Here is a 20,024-nt window from a genome sequence, read left to right as displayed (position 1 = left end):
TTTATTGTATAATTGATCAATATTGAACTGATAGACATGGGAAACCCTTCACTTGAGTTTGATCGGATTCCACACATGTATGCATGAATATGTTTTAGTAGTAGTAATAATAATTTTTATGGGTATTTTAAAAATGAACAACTCCCTGAAGTTATCATCCAGCTTCAGAAACCTCTATTAGTCAAACCCTAACCATGAAGCGATCTGCAAACGAGAGGCATACCTTCTCTCCGGCATGACCCAAGGGACCTGACTCTCCGTTGGGGCCAGAACGGCCCTTAGGTCCCTCGGGGCCGTCCTCTCCGCGGGACCCCGCCATGCCTAGTTCACCCTATAGTAAAAAACGAGAAGAGAATCACCATCACGCCATTGCATTCCTGTAAACAAGGAACGCAGGCCCGCTATTGGTTGAAATAATTTGTGTGTTTGAACACACAAAAAGTGGTTGAACTCCTCACCCGGTCTCCCTTGATTCCCATGTCTCCCTTGAAGCCGGGGAAACCGTCCTCACCCTGAAAACAAGAAACAAACAAGTCATCCCATATGCCTCGCACTGAAAATGAGACACAAACAAGTCATACCATATGCCTCGTCTTGAAAACGAGACACAAACAAGTCATACCATATGCCTCGTCTTGAAAACGAGACACAAACAAGTCATACCATATGCCTCGCCTCGCCTTGAAAACGAGACACAAACAAGTCATACCATATGCCTCGTCTTGAAAACGAGACACAAACAAGTCATACCATATGCCTCGTCTTGAAAACGAGACACAAACAAGTCATACCATATGCCTCGCCTCGCCTTGAAAACGAGACACAAACAAGTCATACCATATGCCTCGCCTCGTCTTGAAAACGAGACACAAACAAGTCATACCATATGCCTCGTCTTGAAAACGAGACACAAACAAGTCATACCATATGCCTCGCCTCGCCTTGAAAACGAGACACAAACAGTCATACCATATGCCTCGCCTCGTCTTGAAAACAAGACACAAACAAGTCATACCATATGCCTCGCCTCGCCTTGAAAACGAGACACAAACAAGTCATACCATATGCCTCGCCCTGAAAACGAAACACAAACAAGTCATACCATATGCCTCGCTCTGAAAACGAGACACAAAACAAGTCATACCATATGCCTCGCCCTGAAAACGAAACACAAACAAGTCATACCATTATGCAGCATAATTGTTTGTTTCAATATATTGGCATTCAGGCTGTGCATTTTTCCACTGAAGGTCTATGAAGTAGACTGTTTTCTTCACTTCATGAGGGAACCTTTGAGTCCTCTGACATTTTTTATTTAATGTGCATCTGCTTAAGATTCAGTGCCGCTCTCCTCTCCCTTCAACAGCCGAGGATGACATGCTCGCTGCTCCTCTCTGTTGGCCAGAGAGTGGAATTGCATCCCTCTATCAGGGTCATACATAATATTTCAATAAAAAAATGCCAATGATTTGTTTTGCAGATGTTGTCTGGTGTTCAATATGATTTCCACAGATAGACATCTTGCCTCTGCTAACTAGGTCATATCACTGTATAGATGAAGATTGTTCTTACAGATGTTGCCTGTTTCCAGGGGCACTATTGCCACCATGGCAGTAAGTGCAAGTGTTTTTCTTTGGCTGCTAGTTCAGTGAGTTTTGGCCATAGAGCAGTGGTTCCCAACCTTGGGGTCGCAACCCCAAGTGGGGTTGCCTGGAATTCAAATGAGTTGCCTATTTCTTTTTTTTTTTTTTTTTACACCACACACAATAAACCTACCGAAGAGGATTAGGGCCACTTTTTTCTTCTTTATTTTAAGTTCTGAGTTTAAGTCAGGATTCTGAGAGTAAAGTCAGAATTCTCATAATAAAGTTAGGATTCTGAGTTTAATGTCAGAATTCTAAGAAAACTGTCAGAATTCTGAGATTAAAGGCAGAATTCTGAGAGAAAAGTCAGCATACTGTTACATTGACATCGCTGATGATATCACTGATGATATTACCAATCCCTAGATTTTTGTGATGTCAAAGTGGGGTCACAAGCCAAAAAAGGTTGGGAACCCCTGTTGTAGATTGATTAGACTAATACCATTGGAATCTGTGGATTCTCAGCTTTCATTTGCATCTTGTTGACTCTTACTGGTGCAACAAACAGAAAATAAAATCCAACCATTACCGCGACCACTGTGGCAGTACTTGTGCGGCGGTAGTGCCCTACACACTCCATATTAAAATTCCATCTTTTTCCAGGCAGACCCTATGTTGATGGCCCTATATTTGATGTTGATGGTTTTTTTTATATAATGCATACTAACAGGAGAGCATTCCTCTATTTGAACATTATCCTTAGTAAGTGGGTTCTGTAATTTTGGTCACGTTTTGGTCAAGTTTTTGGTTACACGCAATTGTGAGCAATTGTGATGTTACTGATGTCATAGAATTGTGACATGAAATCGGCTCAAGCCAGAGAAACTCCGGGGTGGAGTAGGAACCAGAGCTCTTGAGGGGGGACGGGAGAGGGTGAGATGAGGATCGGGTTTTACAGAATGTAGGGAAACAGTGAATGGATAAATCCAGAAGGAGCTCTTCCTCTCCTTTCCCCCTTCCGACACCCAAATCGAGTCACGTCTAGCCGCTTGCCTCAAGGATATTGTCACCTGGATGACCGCCCATCATCTCAAACTGAATCTTGGCAAAACTGAGCTTCTCTTCCTCCCTGGGAAACACTGCCCTCTCACTGACCTCTCCATTACCATTGACAATATTACTGTAATGCCGTCTAAAACTGTTAAGAACCTTGGTGTGACCCTAGATAACCAGCTATCCAACTCAGCCTTTATTGCAGCAACCGCCCGCTCCTGTAGGTTCTCCCTATACAACATTAAAAAAATCTGTCGGTTTCTCACTAGGGAGGCGGCTCAACTCCTGGTCCAGGCACTTGTCCTCTCCCGCCTCGACTACTGTAATGTTTTGTTGGTGGGGCTACCTGCCTCGACCATCCAAGCCCTCCAGCTCATCCAAAACGCAGCTGCCCGTCTGGTGTTCAACCTACCTAAATTCTCCCATGTCACTCCCCTTTTCCGCATCCTCCACTGGCTCCCCATCATATCAAATTTAAGATTCTGGTACTGGCCTACCGGGCAGTTCACTGGTCAGCCCCGCTTTATTTGCAATCTCTGGTCAGCTTCCAAACATCCCATCGTTCCCTCCGCTCCTCCACCTGCACAGCTCGCCTCGCTCCTCCATCGCTGCGTGGCCCAGGGGGTTGCTTGTCCCGTGCTGGCCGAATCGCTACCTATTTTTCGCTGGAGATTGAAAACTCACTTTTTTGGGCTACACCTGGGCCCCTCCGGAAACGACATCATTTCTTAAATGCAACATGCTGCTAGTTCCGCCCCTGACAAATTTCTGATCTTATCTTCTATTTAATTTTTGTAAGGTGCTATGTGATGGACTTTTAACTCTCATTGATTGTTTGTGATCTATGCTTCTGTTTTTCATTGTTTTTATTTTCCTGTGCCAAGTTGAAATGTTGAAATGTGATGTAAGTCGCTTTGGATAAAAGCGTCTGCTAAATGCAATAAAGTAAAGTAAAGAGGCGGTAATGCAACATAAAGGATGCAAACTGCCATAAAACACCACAGAAGAAGACATTGTGACATCATCAGTGATGTTACATTTGCCCGAGTGTAACCAAAAACCACAATTGCTCGAGTGACATCACTGATGTCACAGACGATGATGTCACTGATGATGTCATAGACCAGTTTTTCCTCAAACAGTGGTCCGCGGACCGGTCCCCCTTGTGGTCCGCGAGTACATTTTTCCCTCCCGCCCACCTCCCACTATCCAATCAGAGAAATCCAACGCCGCCCACTGTGAGTCTCTACGAGTTACAGTTGCGGAGATACGTCCGCCCTGCATGCAGGGCTAGGAGTTGGGAGTTCCAAGTTACTGGCCAAACACTATACTATTTCAGTGATTGCTGTCAGAATATAGCCATTTAACACTTATTTTATCCCCAAAACATTGCTGAATGCAGCTTTAAGATGGCAACAGATCATGATTATTTGACTTTGGCAACACTATGCATTTACTGAACTTAAAAAAACTTTCTTTTAACTTTTAATATATTTGAACTGAATAGCAGAAATCAATTTAAAAAAGTAAAATGGACTAACTAAAATAAATGATATATAAAAAGGTTTTATCTTGGTTATGTTGTTTTCATAATTGTGGGAAGGCAAAAACTTGATTAATTCCACAGCCCTAATGCTATTTGTCATTTAATTAGCCTGTAATTTGTAATTTACATTTGAAGTAGTAGGCCTAATTGTTTTTGGGGATGTTTGGGGAGTTAGAGTTAGAGGTTTCTTTTATGTTTAAGTGGTCCTTGGTCTGAAAAGGTTTGAGAAACACTGTCATAGACGATGATGTCACAATGTCTATGACATCATCAGTGATGTCACAATATCTACGACATCATCAGTGACATCACAATTGCTCGAGTGCCATGCAGCCGAGTTGCGGGCGAGGCCGAGCAGCGGCCGAGCTGCGTATGTGAGCTGTGTGTGTCGGACCTGAACCACAACATTTTCCATATTCCATTTTCCTATCCAAGACCTGAAAATGATCAAATTCATTTTAAATAATTTCAAGACTTTCCACACCTGTGTAGGAACCCTGCTATTCACGCCTGTGTTTAGCTACTGGCAGGTAGGAACCCTGCTATTCACACCTGTGTGTAGCTACTGAGGAACCCTGCTATTCACGCCTGTGTGTAACTACTGGCAGTTAGGAACCCTACTTTTCACGCCTGTGTGTAGCTACTGGCAGGTAAGAACCCTGCTATTCAGGCCTGTGTTTAGCTACTGGCAGTTAGGAACCCTGCTTTTCACGCCTGTGTGTAGCTACTGGCAGGTAAGAACCCTGCTATTCATGCCTGAGTTTAGCTACTGGCAGTTAGGAACCCTGCTTTTCATGCCTGTGTTCAACTACTGGCAGGTAGGAACCCTGCTTTTCATGCCTGTGTGTAGCTACTGGCAGGTAAGAACCCTGCTATTCACGCCTGAGTTTAGCTACTGGCAGGTAGGAACCCTGCTATTCACGCCTGTGTTTAGCTACTGGCAGGTAGGAACCCTGCTATTCACGTCTGTGTTTAGCTACTGGCAGGTAGGAACCCTGCTATTCACGTCTGTGTTTAGCTACTGGCAGGTAGGAACCCTGCTATTCACGTATGTGTGTAGCTACAGTACTGGCAGGTAGGAACCCTGCTATCTATTCACGCCTGAGTTTAGCTACTGGCAGGTAGGAACCCTGCTATTCACGCCTGTGTTTAGCTACTGGCAGGTAGGAACCCTGCTATTCACGCCTGTGTTTAGCTACTGGCAGGTAGGAACCCTGCTATCTATTCACGCCTGAGTTTAGCTACTGGCAGGTAGGAACCCTGCTATCTATTCACGCCTGAGTTTAGCTACTGGCAGGTAGGAACCCTGCTATCTATTCACGCCTGTGTTTAGCTACTGGCAGGTAGGAACCCTGCTATTCACGCCTGTGTTTAGCTACTGGCAGGTAGGAACCCTGCTATCTATTCACGCCTGAGTTTAGCTACTGGCAGGTAGGAACCCTGCTATCTATTCACGCCTGAGTTTAGCTACTGGCAGGTAGGAACCCTGCTATTCACGCCTGTGTTTAGCTACTGGCAGGTAGGAACCCTGCTATTCACGCCTGTGTTTAGCTACTGGCAGGTGAGGGAAAGCTGTATTAACACAATTAGGCGAATGGAAAGATGCTGGATTCAACACATCTATAATACAGTGCATGCAGATTCCATGCAATAACAAGAAACATTGTAATTGAATGAAAGTTTTAGTCTTAGATCCACAAGAGAAGTTCCTCCCCCACTCTGTCTGTTCAGCCACTTTTTGACACTCTCTCTGACACCCTGTCAGCTGTCCATGTTTTCCAGCCTACCTCATGCATAATGCAGCACTGAGCATGTCTGTAGACAGTAACCCACAGCACAAAGACCACACAAACACACACGCCTGAGGTAAAGCCCATCCTTTATTCATAACAAACTCTCTCTCCTCAAGGTTTCGGCTTTTTGAATCTTTCTATATAAATTATTCAATAAAGAAAACTGATATGAATACCTGTCACCGCACTGAAAACAACACCTCTGGGCCAGATAATGGATTTTATGGAGGGCCTAACTCGATCGATCTTAAAAGAACGGCGCGCATATTAACGGGCGGCTTTGTTTGTATAGTGACAATGCATCGTGTGGGAAACCGCTGCACCATTCTCCATTCACCTTGTGTGACTGAACACTACACGATTCATTCCCCAAATCAAACATGTCTACAAGCTGTTGTGTGGTATGTGGTTTGGGTAACAAGTCGGCCAGACGGCCAAGGTTATTTTTCAGTTTTTTACAGATTATGAAAGTGCAGATTGTAAGATTTGAAATTGTGTCATACATTGAAATCTGAAGATAGTTGAAGAAGATATGCTTATTTGAATGTTCATACTCTTAACACTCCCCTCCCCTCCCCATTGATGTGATATCATGTCAATCCATGTTTTCACCGTCATGTGATAGATGCCGCTCTTGGCCACCTTATGAAGCGCTACTTCACACCTAAAGTTACCCAGAAGCAACGGTTATTGTCCCACAAAACCAGCAAGCGGAGAAAAGCAACAATCTTCTTCCAGGAAAAAGCTCCATAAAACGGCTCCATGCCTGGTGCCTCAAAGCGCTGCAACAAGCTTTTTCCTCCCGGGCTGTCAGACGGAATCGTGACGGACTGATGACAGTCACCCAAAGCTGAAGGATTTTTTTCACCAGATGCTGGTAAACGTACACAAATCACTTCTGTCAGGTAGATTAGTAATCCGCCACGATATGATATCGATTCAATTCAGGGGTCTGCGATCGATATGAGACAATACCATAAGCTCATTTATCACCCTCAGCCTAGTAGGTACGGAATTTAATATGTCTCAAATGGCGATTAAGAATTTTCAATCGTTTTTAAGGGCCTTAATTTTCCATAAGTTGATTTATCAACTTTTAATACTTTTCAAGACCCACGGATACCCTGACGTTTACAAGGCTGCTGCCCAATGCTGTTTCGCTTTGCTCATAGTCTCTTTCACCCACTGCTGTTTAAATAATGCTGATATATGATATATGATGATGATATCTAAATAGTTATAGTCTTTCCATAGAAATAGCCTTTACATTTAGTCAGATTATAATCCTGGTTTATTGATTAGATTTTGTAATTTATTTACTGACTCAAATAGCCTATGATTTTAGTCAACTAAAATAATGAATCATAGCAGACAAAAGAAGCAACACTCTTAAGGATTTTGCGCACCGAGTCCGTTAAGGATTTTGCGCAGTCCGTATTTTTAATCTGAAATTGTCGCATGTTTAAAAATAAATAAGGCCTCATGTGTCATGTTTACACACTGACTCCGAAACCTTCGTCCGTCATTAAAGTTTACGGATCAGGTTCGATTTTCTGCGTTTTTAGCATTAGTCAATATATTTTTGCGAGCTGGGACCCGTCTGTGTTTTCAGATGACGGATTAAAAAAAACGTATGAAAACAATCGGACTGTGTGTGCAAAGACCTTTAGTGTAGATTACATTTGCAACATTTAACTAAATATTTTTTTTCTTTAACTCTACACTATCTTATAACCAAAGCTGTCACTTTTGTGTCACTGTCAGAATCCATTTAATCTGTCGAGTACAAGTAACAAAACAAAAATCATTGCATCATTTTTGTCAATATGACAATGAAATGACATTATTTTAAATAGCAACATGAGATGGAATAATTAATCATCGTAGCGTGTGTTGATGAAATTGCAAACAGCCATCATGGCATTTTAGCCATATACTCAATATATATAATGTGATCCATAAACTCTTGGGCCTAGTGGTAAATGAATAATCCGATGTGCACAATGCAGAAATGATGTGTAGAAACATCCATACCTTCTCTCCCTTTCCACCCTTGAGACCGCGGACACCATCTGCACCCTGTTGGACAGAGGAGATTTAGAATAGAATAGAATAGAATAGAATAGAATAGAATAGAATAGAATAGAATAGAATAGAATAGAATAGAATAGAACAGACGATGTTCTTGTCTAGGAAGGGGTAAGCAGTCAGTGGACAGTCTACCTCCCTGTATCTGATGCCTACAGTATCACTAGAGCATACCTTGACACCGCGAGGTCCAGGATAGCCGATAGGGCCCTGTGGTCCGTGCTGACCCTGGAGAGAAGGAGCATGGTTACTTTACTGCCTGCTATACAGTGTGGATGGAAGAGGAGACACATGGCCTGGGTGAATGTTGAGTTGTTTAACTACATTTGAGTCATATTGATTCATATATTTAAGTCACTAATTGTACTTTAACTTGAGTATATTGACTTGCATCTATTACAGACTTAGCCTACAAACTTTGTAGGCTCTCCATAAGCATTGCATTAGTAACTGGCCAAAGGTAAATTCCATCTGTATGTACTAACGTGGATCCCTCCACATTAAGATAACTAACAACAAGTACTGTAACATTAAATATGGATAATAGTAGTTTAGCTAACATTATCATACAGTAGTATTTTTTGTCTCTTTTATGTTGCGTTCACACCAAACACAATTTCCCAAATTCACGGGGCGAGATTACAAAGTCAATGCAAACACGCGAGCAGACGCCATTTAAAGAGCAAATGAAGCGGAATTTCCCAGCGCAAATGACCCGATATTCGCCTCAGCAGCTATTCGCTTGAGCTATTCGCGTGAATTATTCGCTCAAGTTGAACGTTTTCAACTCATGCAAGGAATTTGCGCAGTCAAACTCGAGTGAGTAACACAATTCTCCGCCCCAAGTGTGAACGCACAGTTAGCGTGGTTGTGTAGTGAGTTACCTAGCCTTGTTAGCTAGCCATCTAGCTAGAAGCAAAATAAACATGTAACATTATCGAATAATGTGGAAGGGTGTTTTCTCTTAAAATCACAGATTGAATACTAATATGAATTTCACATGAATTATCAACATAATTGATAAGAACATGTAATATAACATGTCAAACTCCCACATTGATAGGTAAGATAACATTGGCTGGGTTTCCCAAAAGCTTCTTAGTGCTAAGAAGCTTATTTAACCCTTCTTAAGGCCCCCTTAAGAAGCAAACGCATTTCCTAATTGCTTCTTAGCCTAAGATGATCTTTCGTTACGAAGGCATGCGTTTCCCAAAAGCTTCTTAGCGCTAAGAAGCTTCTTTGACCCTTCTTAAGGATCCCGTAAGAAGCCAACAAAGCCAACGCGTTTCCCGATTGCTTCTTAGCCTAAAATTATCTTCCGTTAAGAAGGCTGCGTTTCCCAAAAGCTTCTTAGCGCTAAGATGATCTTTCGTTAAGAAGGTTTTGTAAGAAGGGTCTGGAGCCTTCTTAACACCTTCTTAATGACAAAACACTGACAGATCCAGCCGCGTCAGGCAAAAGGAGATACTTGTGTCCACTGTTCCTCTTGTGTTTTTCCCTTTTTCCTTTCTTTCATGCACCCTTTAGTGTTTAAAATTGGGGAACACTTGAAAATCTCCCCTGTATGTTGTGTTTTAAATGTTTTACCGTAGGCTATATTCCTCTAATCAGAATGGATTCCTTTTATAATAAGAATGTTGTGGATTTATATAGCACCTTTCACAGAACCCAAGGTCGCTTAAATTCTGTGTTTCTCGCAATTTTGTTGTATGCTGTGTATATAAAGCAATTTGAACTGCAGTCCATGTCTGAAATAAATAATGTTTAATAGAAGAAGTTCTTGTTTAACATGACCACGATTAGGTTATTCTACAACAGTGTTTCTCAACCACTGGGTCGTGTCCCACTGGTGGGCTCAGAGTGCCATCTAGTGGGCCGCAGAGGACCTTTCACATCGAGATGCTGGACAGCTCCAGTTAAGATGCTTCTTAAGAGCCTTCTTTAGCGATGTGTTAAGAAGGCTGATAAGAAGGCATTTGGGAAAAACTTCTTTGGAGCCTTCTTAACTCCTTAAGAAGCTTCTTAACTCTTAAGAAGCTGAGTTTCCCAACAAAGAAGCTTCTTAAGAGTTAAGAAGCTTCTTAAGGCGTTAAGAAGCTTCTTAAGGAGTTAAGAAGGCTCCAAAGAAGTGTTTCCCAAACGCCTTCTTAACAGAAGAGAAGAAGAAAAAAAAAAAAGGCTCTTAAGAAGCGGAGCAAGAAGAGGTCCTCTGCGGCCCACTTGATGGCACTCTGAGCCCACCAGTGGGCCACGACCCAGTGGTTGAGAAACACTGTTGTAGAATAACCTAATCGTGGTCATGTTAAACAAGAACTTCTTCTATTAAACATTATTTATTTCAGACATGGACTGCAGTTCAAATTGCTTTATATACACAGCATACAACAAAATTGCGAGAAACACTACAGAATTTAAGCGACCTTGGGTTCTGTGAAAGGTGCTATATAAATCCACAAGATTCTTATTATAAAAGGAATCCATTCTGATTAGAGGAATATAGCCTACGGTAAAACATTTAAAACACAAGTAACCATACATACAGGGGAGATTTTCAAGTGTTCCCCAATTTTAAACACTAAAGGGTGCATGAAAGAAAGGAAAAAGGGAAAAACACAAGAGGAACAGTGGACACAAGTATCTCCTTTTGCCTGACGCGGCTGGATCTGCCAGTGTTTCGTCATTAAGAAGGTGTTAAGAATGCCCCAGACCCTTCTTACAAAACCTTCTTAACGAAAGATCATCTTAGCGCTAAGAAGCTTTTGGGAAACGCAGCCTTCTTAACGGAAGATGATTTTAGGCTAAGAAGCAATCGGGAAACGCGTTGGCTTCGTTGTTAATAATAATGTGGTAACATATTTTTAAGATCAACCTAGTGTCTCTTGTATTGTATCGGTAATATTTATGGTCATTATTGCTTGGCTGTGTGTGGTTTTATGTTGCTTGCATGGCTATTTGTGCGGTATGGGTGTTTGCTGTGGCTGTTTTTATGTATTGCTGTTCTGTTGTCTCTTGCTGCTGTGCATGGCTTTTTATCGTAATGATGTTTAACTGTTGCTCTGTATGACCTGTGATGTGTTTTATGAATTCTTGTTATGTTGCTGTTGTTGTCTTTATGGCTTATTACTGTCTTGACTGTCAATTTTATTGACTTTGTAGGTTTTATTGATTTGTAGGTTGATTTGTAACACTGGCACATTTACAGAAATGTTGATTAATATGTGCTGTCCTTATAAATAAATAAATAAACAAACATAAACATAAACATAAACATAAACATAAACATAAACAATCAATCAATCAATCAATCAATCAATCAATCAATCAATCAATCAATCACTCAATCAATCAATCAATCAAATACACTTACTAGGGCTCCTTTCTCTCCGGGGGGACCCTCCTTCCCAGGATGACCCTGTAGAATAAGCAGTCACAGACATGTTTCTCAGTCATTCAACACTTCAATCAGTCAAGTGTGAATGTTAATACTGGGAGAAAACATCAAGAGAAGTGAGAGAATGTGATGTTGTGGAGTGTATGTCAGTTGGTATATTTGTTAAAATCTAGCTGAAATGTTGTTTTTTTTGTTTGTTTTTTACTATTTTAGATCACATCCCTGGTTATACAGTGCACCTATGTATGCAATGTATGCACAAAAAAAATAAAAATAAAAATTTATTTGGTTTACATCATGGGGGCGGCTTTAGCTCAGGAGGTAGAGCGGGTCGGCCAATGACGCAAGGGTTGGCGGTTCGATCCCCGCTCCCTCCCAGCTGCTGTCGCTGTGTCCTTGGGCAAGACACTTAACCCTCCTTGCTCCCAATGGTGTGTAGGCACCCTGCGTGGCAGCCTGCCGCCATCGGTGTATGAATGGGTGAATGTAGACTATCTACTGATTGTAAAGCGCTTTGGATAAAAGCGCTATATAAATGCAGGCCATTTACCATTTACCATTTACATCAAAATTCAACCATGCTGAATTCATTCATAATCAAATCTACAGTGTGTTGACGTCAGGTAGTACTATCAAATTTCAACCCAATTTGATATGACATGACAGCTGTCAATCAACCTTCATGGCTATGAGAAAATTCAGAGCAGGCAACATGGCTGCCTACATGGGCAGACCTTTCTAGCCCATAAATGTTAATATACATAGCCAATAAGTATGTAACCCTAACCCTAACGAAAGGTAATGTCTTTACTTAATGTAGAATGCAAAGGACATGTAACTGACTCGTTAACTGGCATTCCAGGAATATCGTTATTTACCGCTGCTCATCGCAGCTTCAAGGCGGGCAGCCAGCTCGCTCCCTCGGGGAGAAGGAGGCTGTGCACCCAGGAGGAGCCAGGTCCTCTGCTCTGAGGCTGGGTGCAGTGAGCCAGCCAGCAAGCATGCAGTGCACAGGGATGTATTTACATTACCGTATATTGTGTTTGTTTGTTATTGAAACGTGAACGGTAAGTTTCAGATTTGTCCAGTACAATACATTATTTTGCGGGGCGCTGCTCCAAGGCACAGAGCACTCGCCTGCCTGCATCGCCCCTCACAGTCAGTCCAGGCCCTAAACCCAGACACGCCCACTTTCCAACTGTCAAATCGAATTCCACACACTATGTCCCTCCTCTCTACCCTGTTTCACTGGCAATATGGCATGATAAGGAATCACATCACCTGGAAATGCCATTTTAGCTCGACTTTAAAGACTCCCCTAAAAAAACATGGTTCATCTCAAGGGGTTTATCCTTCTAATAAATTGTCACATTGTCAAATAAAAATGAAGCCAATGCGGAAGTGTCGTAAAACTGCATTCTTTCTAATGGCCAGCAGGGGAAGGCTCCACTGCCTGCAGAAGTCTCATTGTATGTATGGAAGTGAAAGGGAAAATTACCGTACTTCTCACTAAAAACTTTCCTAATAATGAGTTTATGGTCTCAATTGCTAGTTTCAAGTCTTTTTCAATACAGCATGATGTTCATTTTGTAAATGATGGTCCCATTTATAGTAAAATAGACGATAAAGCAGTCTATGCTTTGGGGCGTGATTGACAGGTCGCCTATCCAGTGATTGGCTTCTGGCTCCAAAAATCAAGATGGTGACGGTCAAAATGCGAAACTTGAGGGTTCAAAACGGGAGTTCACAAACCAATGCATGACGTCACGGTAGCTACATCCATATTTATTCTAGGGTTTATGCTAGTAGATTAACAGCAAGTGCCTTGCAGTGTTGGAGTGATGGAGCAGGGAGACTTTAACAGCTGCAGAGTTGCTTCAGGCCCACATGCACAGCTCTAGACACACTGATACATATCTATCTGTATCGAAACCTTTGGCTGGCAACACCTGGCACTTCTTCTAATCTGAGGTGTGAGGTTGAGGCAGCGGGCTGTAAATCGACAGGCTCTAGGGCCCCAGGGCGACTGCGGGACACCTGCCTGCCTCTTGAGCTGGTGCACCTCTGCTGGCGAGGGCAGGGAGGGAGGGATGATGCAAGATGTGACAGGTCTGGAATAACAACGCCGGCGTGCACTATGACAGATTCTGTTGATGAGAAACATGCCTTAACCCAACAGGATGTACTATGACAGATTCTATTGATGAGAAACAAACGGTTACGTTGTGACCACGGTTATCTGAATGGAGATGTTTCCTCTCCATTCATTGTTCAATGAATATGGAAATGCGTGCTCCTGCGTCGAACATGAAACATAACATGCCTTAACCCTCCAACAGGGATTCTCAGTTTCCATTCTGCGCTGTATCACAAGGAGGTGGAGGTGGGACCCAACTACTTTTTTAAGTCTGACACATATTTATGATGTCAAATTGATATTATAGAGGTAAGTAGGGTGAAACTGATGGAGGTTATATGAGGATAATAAGGCCTTTTAAGGGGGAAAACCCCATAGATGAATGCTTTTATGATGGTTTTCGTTGTTGGAATGTGTGTTGTTTACACTGATACACGTGTCTTTGTATTGGATTCTACTGTAGTGTTTTTTGTTTGTTTATTATGCAATGAAATAAATAACTTAATTTAGTTTTTTTGTGTTAAGGTAAACACTAGTGTTATATGTGTGTGTGTGTGTGTGTGTGTGTGTGTGTGTGTGTGTGTGTGTGTGTGTGTGTGTGTGTGTGCGTGTGCGTGTGCGTGTGCGTGTGCGTGTGTGTGTGGAGGGGGGGGGGGGGGGGGGGGTATAGACGGCGAGAGCACGCACAGGAGGCCCATCAGCTCCAGGTAAGCCAGCAAGCCCCGACCTGCCCCCAGGTCCCTGTACACCAAGACAGAGACACAGACAAACACAAGCAGAGGTCAGCTTCCACAACACTCTATCACCAGAGTTCAAACAGGGTATCTACGGTAATTTAAAACTTTCCTAAGACCTTTATAAGGCTACCTGCAATTGGATTCAAGGCCAATTTAACCGAAAGCGGACGATTTCTGATTGAACATAAAAACTGTGAGACTATAAATGGGCACAATAACAGAAAGGGCAGCGTGACAGAGATAGGCTCTCTAATAACTGCATTTGCAGCATTTGAACACTTTTCAAGGCCCTACATTAGAACTTCAAACTTGTTCTGACTTCTAAAGCAGTGGATCTCAACATGGGGTTCTAAAGCAGTGGATCTCAACATGGGGTTCTTGTTCTGACTTCTAAAGCAGTGGATCTCAACATGGGGTTCTTGTTGTGACTTCTAAAGCAGTGGATCTCAACATGGGGTTCTTGTTGTGACTTCTAAAGCAGTGGATCTCAACATGGGGTTCTTGTTGTGACTTCTAAAGCAGTGGATCTCAACATGGGGTTCTTGTTGTGACTTCTAAAGCAGTGGATCTCAACATGGGGTTCTTGTTGTGACTTCTAAAGCAGTGGATCTCAACATGGGGTTCTTGTTCTGACTTCTAAAGCAGTGGATCTCAACATGGGGTTCTTGTTGTGACTTCTAAAGCAGTGGATCTCAACATGGGGTTCTTGTTGTGACTTCTAAAGCAGTGGATCTCAACATGGGGTTCTTGTTGTGACTTCTAAAGCAGTGGATCTCAACATGGGGTTCTTGTTCTGACTTCTAAAGCAGTGGATCTCAACATGGGGTTCTTGTTGTGACTTCTAAAGCAGTGGATCTCAACATGGGGTTCTAAAGCAGTGGATCTCAACATGGGGTTCTTGTTGTGACTTCTAAAGCAGTGGATCTCAACATGGGGTTCTTGTTATGACTTCTAAAGCAGTGGATCTCAACATGGGGTTCTTGTTCTGACTTCTAAAGCAGTGGATCTCAACATGGGGTTCTTGTTCTGACTTCTAAAGCAGTGGATCTCAACATGGGGTTCTTGTTCTGACTTCTAAAGCAGTGGATCTCAACATGGGGTTCTAAAGCAGTGGATCTCAACATGGGGTTCTTGTTCTGACTTCTAAAGCAGTGGATCTCAACATGGGGTTCTTGTTATGACTTCTAAAGCAGTGGATCTCAACATGGGGTTCTTGTTGTGACTTCTAAAGCAGTGGATCTCAACATGGGGTTCTTGTTGTGACTTCTAAAGCAGTGGATCTCAACATGGGGTTCTTGTTCTGACTTCTAAAGCAGTGGATCTCAACATGGGGTTCTTGTTCTGACTTCTAAAGCAGTGGATCTCAACATGGGGTTCTTGTTGTGACTTCTAAAGCAGTGGATCTCAACATGGGGTTCTTGTTGTGACTTCTAAAGCAGTGGATCTAAACATGGGGTTCTTGTTATGACTTCTAAAGCAGTGGATCTCAACATGGGGTTCTTGTTGTGACTTCTAAAGCAGTGGATCTCAACATGGGGTTCTTGTTGTGACTTCTAAAGCAGTGGATCTCAACATGGGGTTCTTGTTGTGACTTCTAAAGCAGTGGATCTCAACATGGGGTTCTTGTTGTGACTTCTAAAGCAGTGGATCTCAACATGGGGTTCTTGTTGTGACTTCTAAAGCAGTGGATCTCAACATGGGGTTCTTGTTATGACTTCTAAAGCAGTGGATCTCAACATGGGGTTCTTGTTGTGACTTCTAAAGCAGTGGATCTCAACATGGGGTTCTTGTTGTGACTTCTAAAGCAGTGGATCTCAACATGGGGTTCTTGTTGTGACTTCTAAAGCAGTGGATCTCAACATGGGGTTCTTGTTATGACTTCTAAAGCAGTGGATCTCAACATGGGGTTCCGGGACCAATAGGGGTCTTTGAGGGCATTCCAGGAGGCCCCAGAAAATGTATGACTTGTTAAACGTCATTATTTAGTAAGAGTTCTGGACTAAATCATATCTGACAATACAAAATATTCTCAGATTTGAGTTCTGAGAGACAAAATCCCATCAAATAGGGGTCTGGTGCTCTAATGTGGACTAAATTAGGGGTCCATGATATGAAAAAGGTTCTAAAGGACCGGCCCATACAACTGTCAAATATGGAAATGCTTAGAAACCATAAAATATTGCTGTTTTGGCAAGGGACAAGACTAAGCGGTCATGAAAAGCTACGTGATATTATATTGAACCTTTTCTCTTTCGAATCCTGATTGATTGACTGATTTATTTATTATGAGAAAAGACTAACCAAAATACTTACCATCATAATCAGTTATGTCTTCTAAATGAGAATATTTTAGATGTTTCTGTAAAGGTTTCTCTACTGGAACAACAACAACAACTTACATTCTTCTGTAATATTCTTCCAAGACATTTTTGCAGAAATGTTACAAGAGATAAATGACAACGTACCTTTTCACCAGGCGGTCCGATGGGGCCTTGAGGACCGGGAAGACCCTATGAGACACACAGACAGAAATTAGGGTCTGTTCCCATGGCAACCACAAGCATGTACACCCACCCACACACGCACGCACGCACGCACGCACGCACGCACGCACGCACGCACGCACGCACGCACGCACGCACGCACGCACACACACACACACACACACACACACACACACACACACACACACACTAGCTGGAGAGACTGGGGAGTTTGTTGGAGTTGTAAATAGTTCAGTTGGCAAAGGAATGTTAAGCTTGTGTGTGTGTGTGTGTGTGTGTGTGTGTGTGTGTGTGTGTGTGTGTGTGTGTGTGTGTGTGTGTGTGTGTGTGTGTGTGTGTGTGTGTGTGTAGGTGTGTGTGTGTGTGTGTGTGTGTGTGTGTGTGTGTGTGTGTGTGTGTGTGTGTGTGTGTGTGTGTGTGTGTGTGTGTGTGTGTGGTGTGAGTGTGTGGGTGCGTGTGTAGGTGTGTGTGCGCGTGTGTGTGTGTGTGTGTGTGTGTGTGTGTGTGTGTGTGTGTGTGTGTGTGTGTGTGTGTGTGTGTGTGTGTCGGTAGGCATAATCATCCGGCATGCTTGTAGGAGTGCGTACACTTCAAAGTTTGCATGTGTTCATGTCAAAGTTGATATCGTTAACAAAAGCTAACAAATACAAATAACCAAGGTAACACTTTATAATAACGTTCAGTGGTAAGTCATTTATAAGTCTTTAGTTAATGATGAACTAATCTATCTATCTATCTATCTATATCTATAAATTTGGCAATGTGGGCTCTCTCTGTTTCTCTGTTTAAATTTTTGTCCCACTGAAGGTGTCATAGTGACATCACTGATGATGTCATCAGTGATGTTATAAATCACGGATGATGTCATCCGTGATGTCATAAATCACTGATGATGTCACACGATGTGAAGTTGTGACATCATCAGTGATGTCATTCGTCAGTGATGTCATAAGAGCAAGAATGAATGAATGAATGAATTAATATTTTATTTTCGTGTCTGGCTACACGCAGCCCATCTCTTACGGGATTATTCAGACACATTTTAAATACAACAATTGTTTCCAGTGCCAACACACTGACACAAAATAATAAACATTATAAATAAAATATATGACTCCAATCAGACCTACACATTTTTTTTTTTTTTTTTTACCCTTTCTAACTATTCAAGATAGAGTGAAGGAGGGCAAGAAAAAGGATGTCAGCGGCTAGACAAGATGATGCAATTTACAATACAAACCACGTGAAGAATGCTTAGAAATGAAAACAAATTGAAACCATGTTGGTATGATCTATCTACAGTGCCACTATGCATAAGTTAGATGTTTCCTTCTGTTCCAGGCTTTATGGATATAATTAGATATTGCAAATGTATGGTTATTAAATAACAATTTAACAATATCGTTATCCAGGGACAGACCTACATGTGACGGTACTTTGTCAAAGAGTGTTTTTCTTAGGTCATCATAGAATGGGCAGTACAGTAGAAAGTGGGTTTCATCCTCAACTACGCCAAGATCACAGTAGCCACATAGCCTTTCATCTACTTCAGTTCCATTGTACCGTCCTGTTTCAATATGCAGTGGTAATATCCCAGAACGAAACTGTGCACACAGAGATCGCTGGCTCTTAGATAGATCATACACAACATATTTTTCACAATCATACACAGATTTAAACTGACAATAGCATGTGAGCCCGCACAGCGGTTGAGCTGCAGGGCGGGCTCGGCCGTGGCATTGTCACATCATCAGTGATGTCATAAGAGCGATGTGATGTCATCAGTGATGCAAAGTTGTGACATCATCAGTGATCATCAGTGATGTCGTAAGAGCAGGTGAGGCCGCACAGAGGTCGAGCTGCGTATGTGAGCTGCAGGGCCAGCTTGACAAGCTGAAAGGGAGCAAGTGGGCAATCTCTGTTCTGCCGTGCATGGGCCGAGCCTAGGAATTAGCAGAGCCTAGGAATCATCATCATCAGTATATATATAAATGCGAGCTAGGGCTCTGTCTGTCTGTCTGTCTGTCTGTTTCTCTGTCCCACTGTGATTGTCTCACTGTGATGTCATAAGTCCCACTGTGACATCCCAGTGATGTCATAAATCCCACTGTGACATCATCAGTGATGTCATAAATCCCACTGTGACATCATCGGTGATATCATAAATCTGACATCATCAGTGATTTGTGGTTTTTGGTTACACTCGTGCAATTGTGACATCACTGATGAAAGAAAGAATGCAGGTTTAAGTGCACTTCCGCATTGGCTTCAATTTTGACAGAGCTACCCCCTTGTGTAACACATTTATGTGTGATGAATGGTTTACACTTTAGATTAGGGGATGCAGAAAGCCTTGTAAATTAATTTTAAATGATTTAGGCATCATTTATAACAGGTGAGGAACACTTCATTTTAATAAAAGTTTATAGATGACTTACAACACATTTGTGATATGTTAACATAGCACTTATTAATAATCTACAAATGTATATTAATGTTTTGTAAATGATCAGTTCATCATTAACTAAAGGCTTATGAATGACTTATGACTGAACGTTATAAAGTCTTACATAACAAAAACTATGTTTGAAAAAACATTTTCACTAACTAACTGAAACTGTATTGTGTGTTTACAAAATTAACTAAAATAAACTACAATTATACGGAAAACATCTTTGTTTTCGGCTTTGTCATTCTATTTCCTACATAAGCCTACAGTAGAATTTTGTCTGGATTCTGGTTAATGACACGCATCTCTTATAGTTGTCTTTTGTGTATGGTTTTTATGGTATGATGTTTTGTTGAGTTTTTATTACACAATATTTTTTTAATCTCACCCCTGACAAAAAACTCAACTAAAACTAAGCATTTCAAAAACTAAAAACTAAACTAACTAGCCAGCCCACTTTAAAACTAATAATTAAAACTGGGCATCCGGGTAGTGTAGCAGTAGATTCCCTGCTTACCAACACAAGGTTTACGCCCCCGTGTTACCTCTGGTCGGGCGTTCATACAGGCACAATTGGCTGTGTCTGCGGGTGGAAAGCCGGATTGAGGGTATGTGTCCTGGTTGCGTGTATACCGTTTACAACCCAGTTTAGGTGAAACCATGCCTCCATATGCCACGTCACTTCCGCTCGCTCGCACCGAAGCCGGCAAGCTTGGAAAATACTTTACTTTACTATACACTTT

General features: G+C 42.1%; 1 protein-coding gene across 4 annotated transcripts in view; it reads right to left on the bottom strand.

Annotated features, from left to right (window-relative positions):
- col11a1a (collagen, type XI, alpha 1a) overlaps nucleotides 1-20,024 on the bottom strand; it is a 178,239-nt gene that overhangs the window by 72,416 nt on the left and 85,799 nt on the right. For all 4 annotated transcript variants that reach the window (XM_083631995.1, XM_083631997.1, XM_083631996.1 and 1 more), the window contains 7 exons: nucleotides 16,794-16,838; nucleotides 14,279-14,332; nucleotides 11,431-11,475; nucleotides 8,238-8,291; nucleotides 8,010-8,054; nucleotides 459-512; nucleotides 224-331 (listed from right to left, as the gene is read on the bottom strand). In XM_083631995.1, the coding sequence (XP_083488121.1) occupies nucleotides 224-331; nucleotides 459-512; nucleotides 8,010-8,054; nucleotides 8,238-8,291; nucleotides 11,431-11,475; nucleotides 14,279-14,332; nucleotides 16,794-16,838 (405 nt within the window). The remainder of the gene's footprint in view (nucleotides 1-223; nucleotides 332-458; nucleotides 513-8,009; nucleotides 8,055-8,237; nucleotides 8,292-11,430; nucleotides 11,476-14,278; nucleotides 14,333-16,793; nucleotides 16,839-20,024) is intronic.

Source organism: Poromitra crassiceps (assembly GCF_964638095.1).
Source record: "Poromitra crassiceps genome assembly, chromosome: 2".
NCBI classification, from domain to species: Eukaryota; Metazoa; Chordata; class Actinopteri; order Beryciformes; family Melamphaidae; genus Poromitra; species Poromitra crassiceps.
This window is presented reverse-complemented; position numbering and strand designations above follow the sequence as displayed.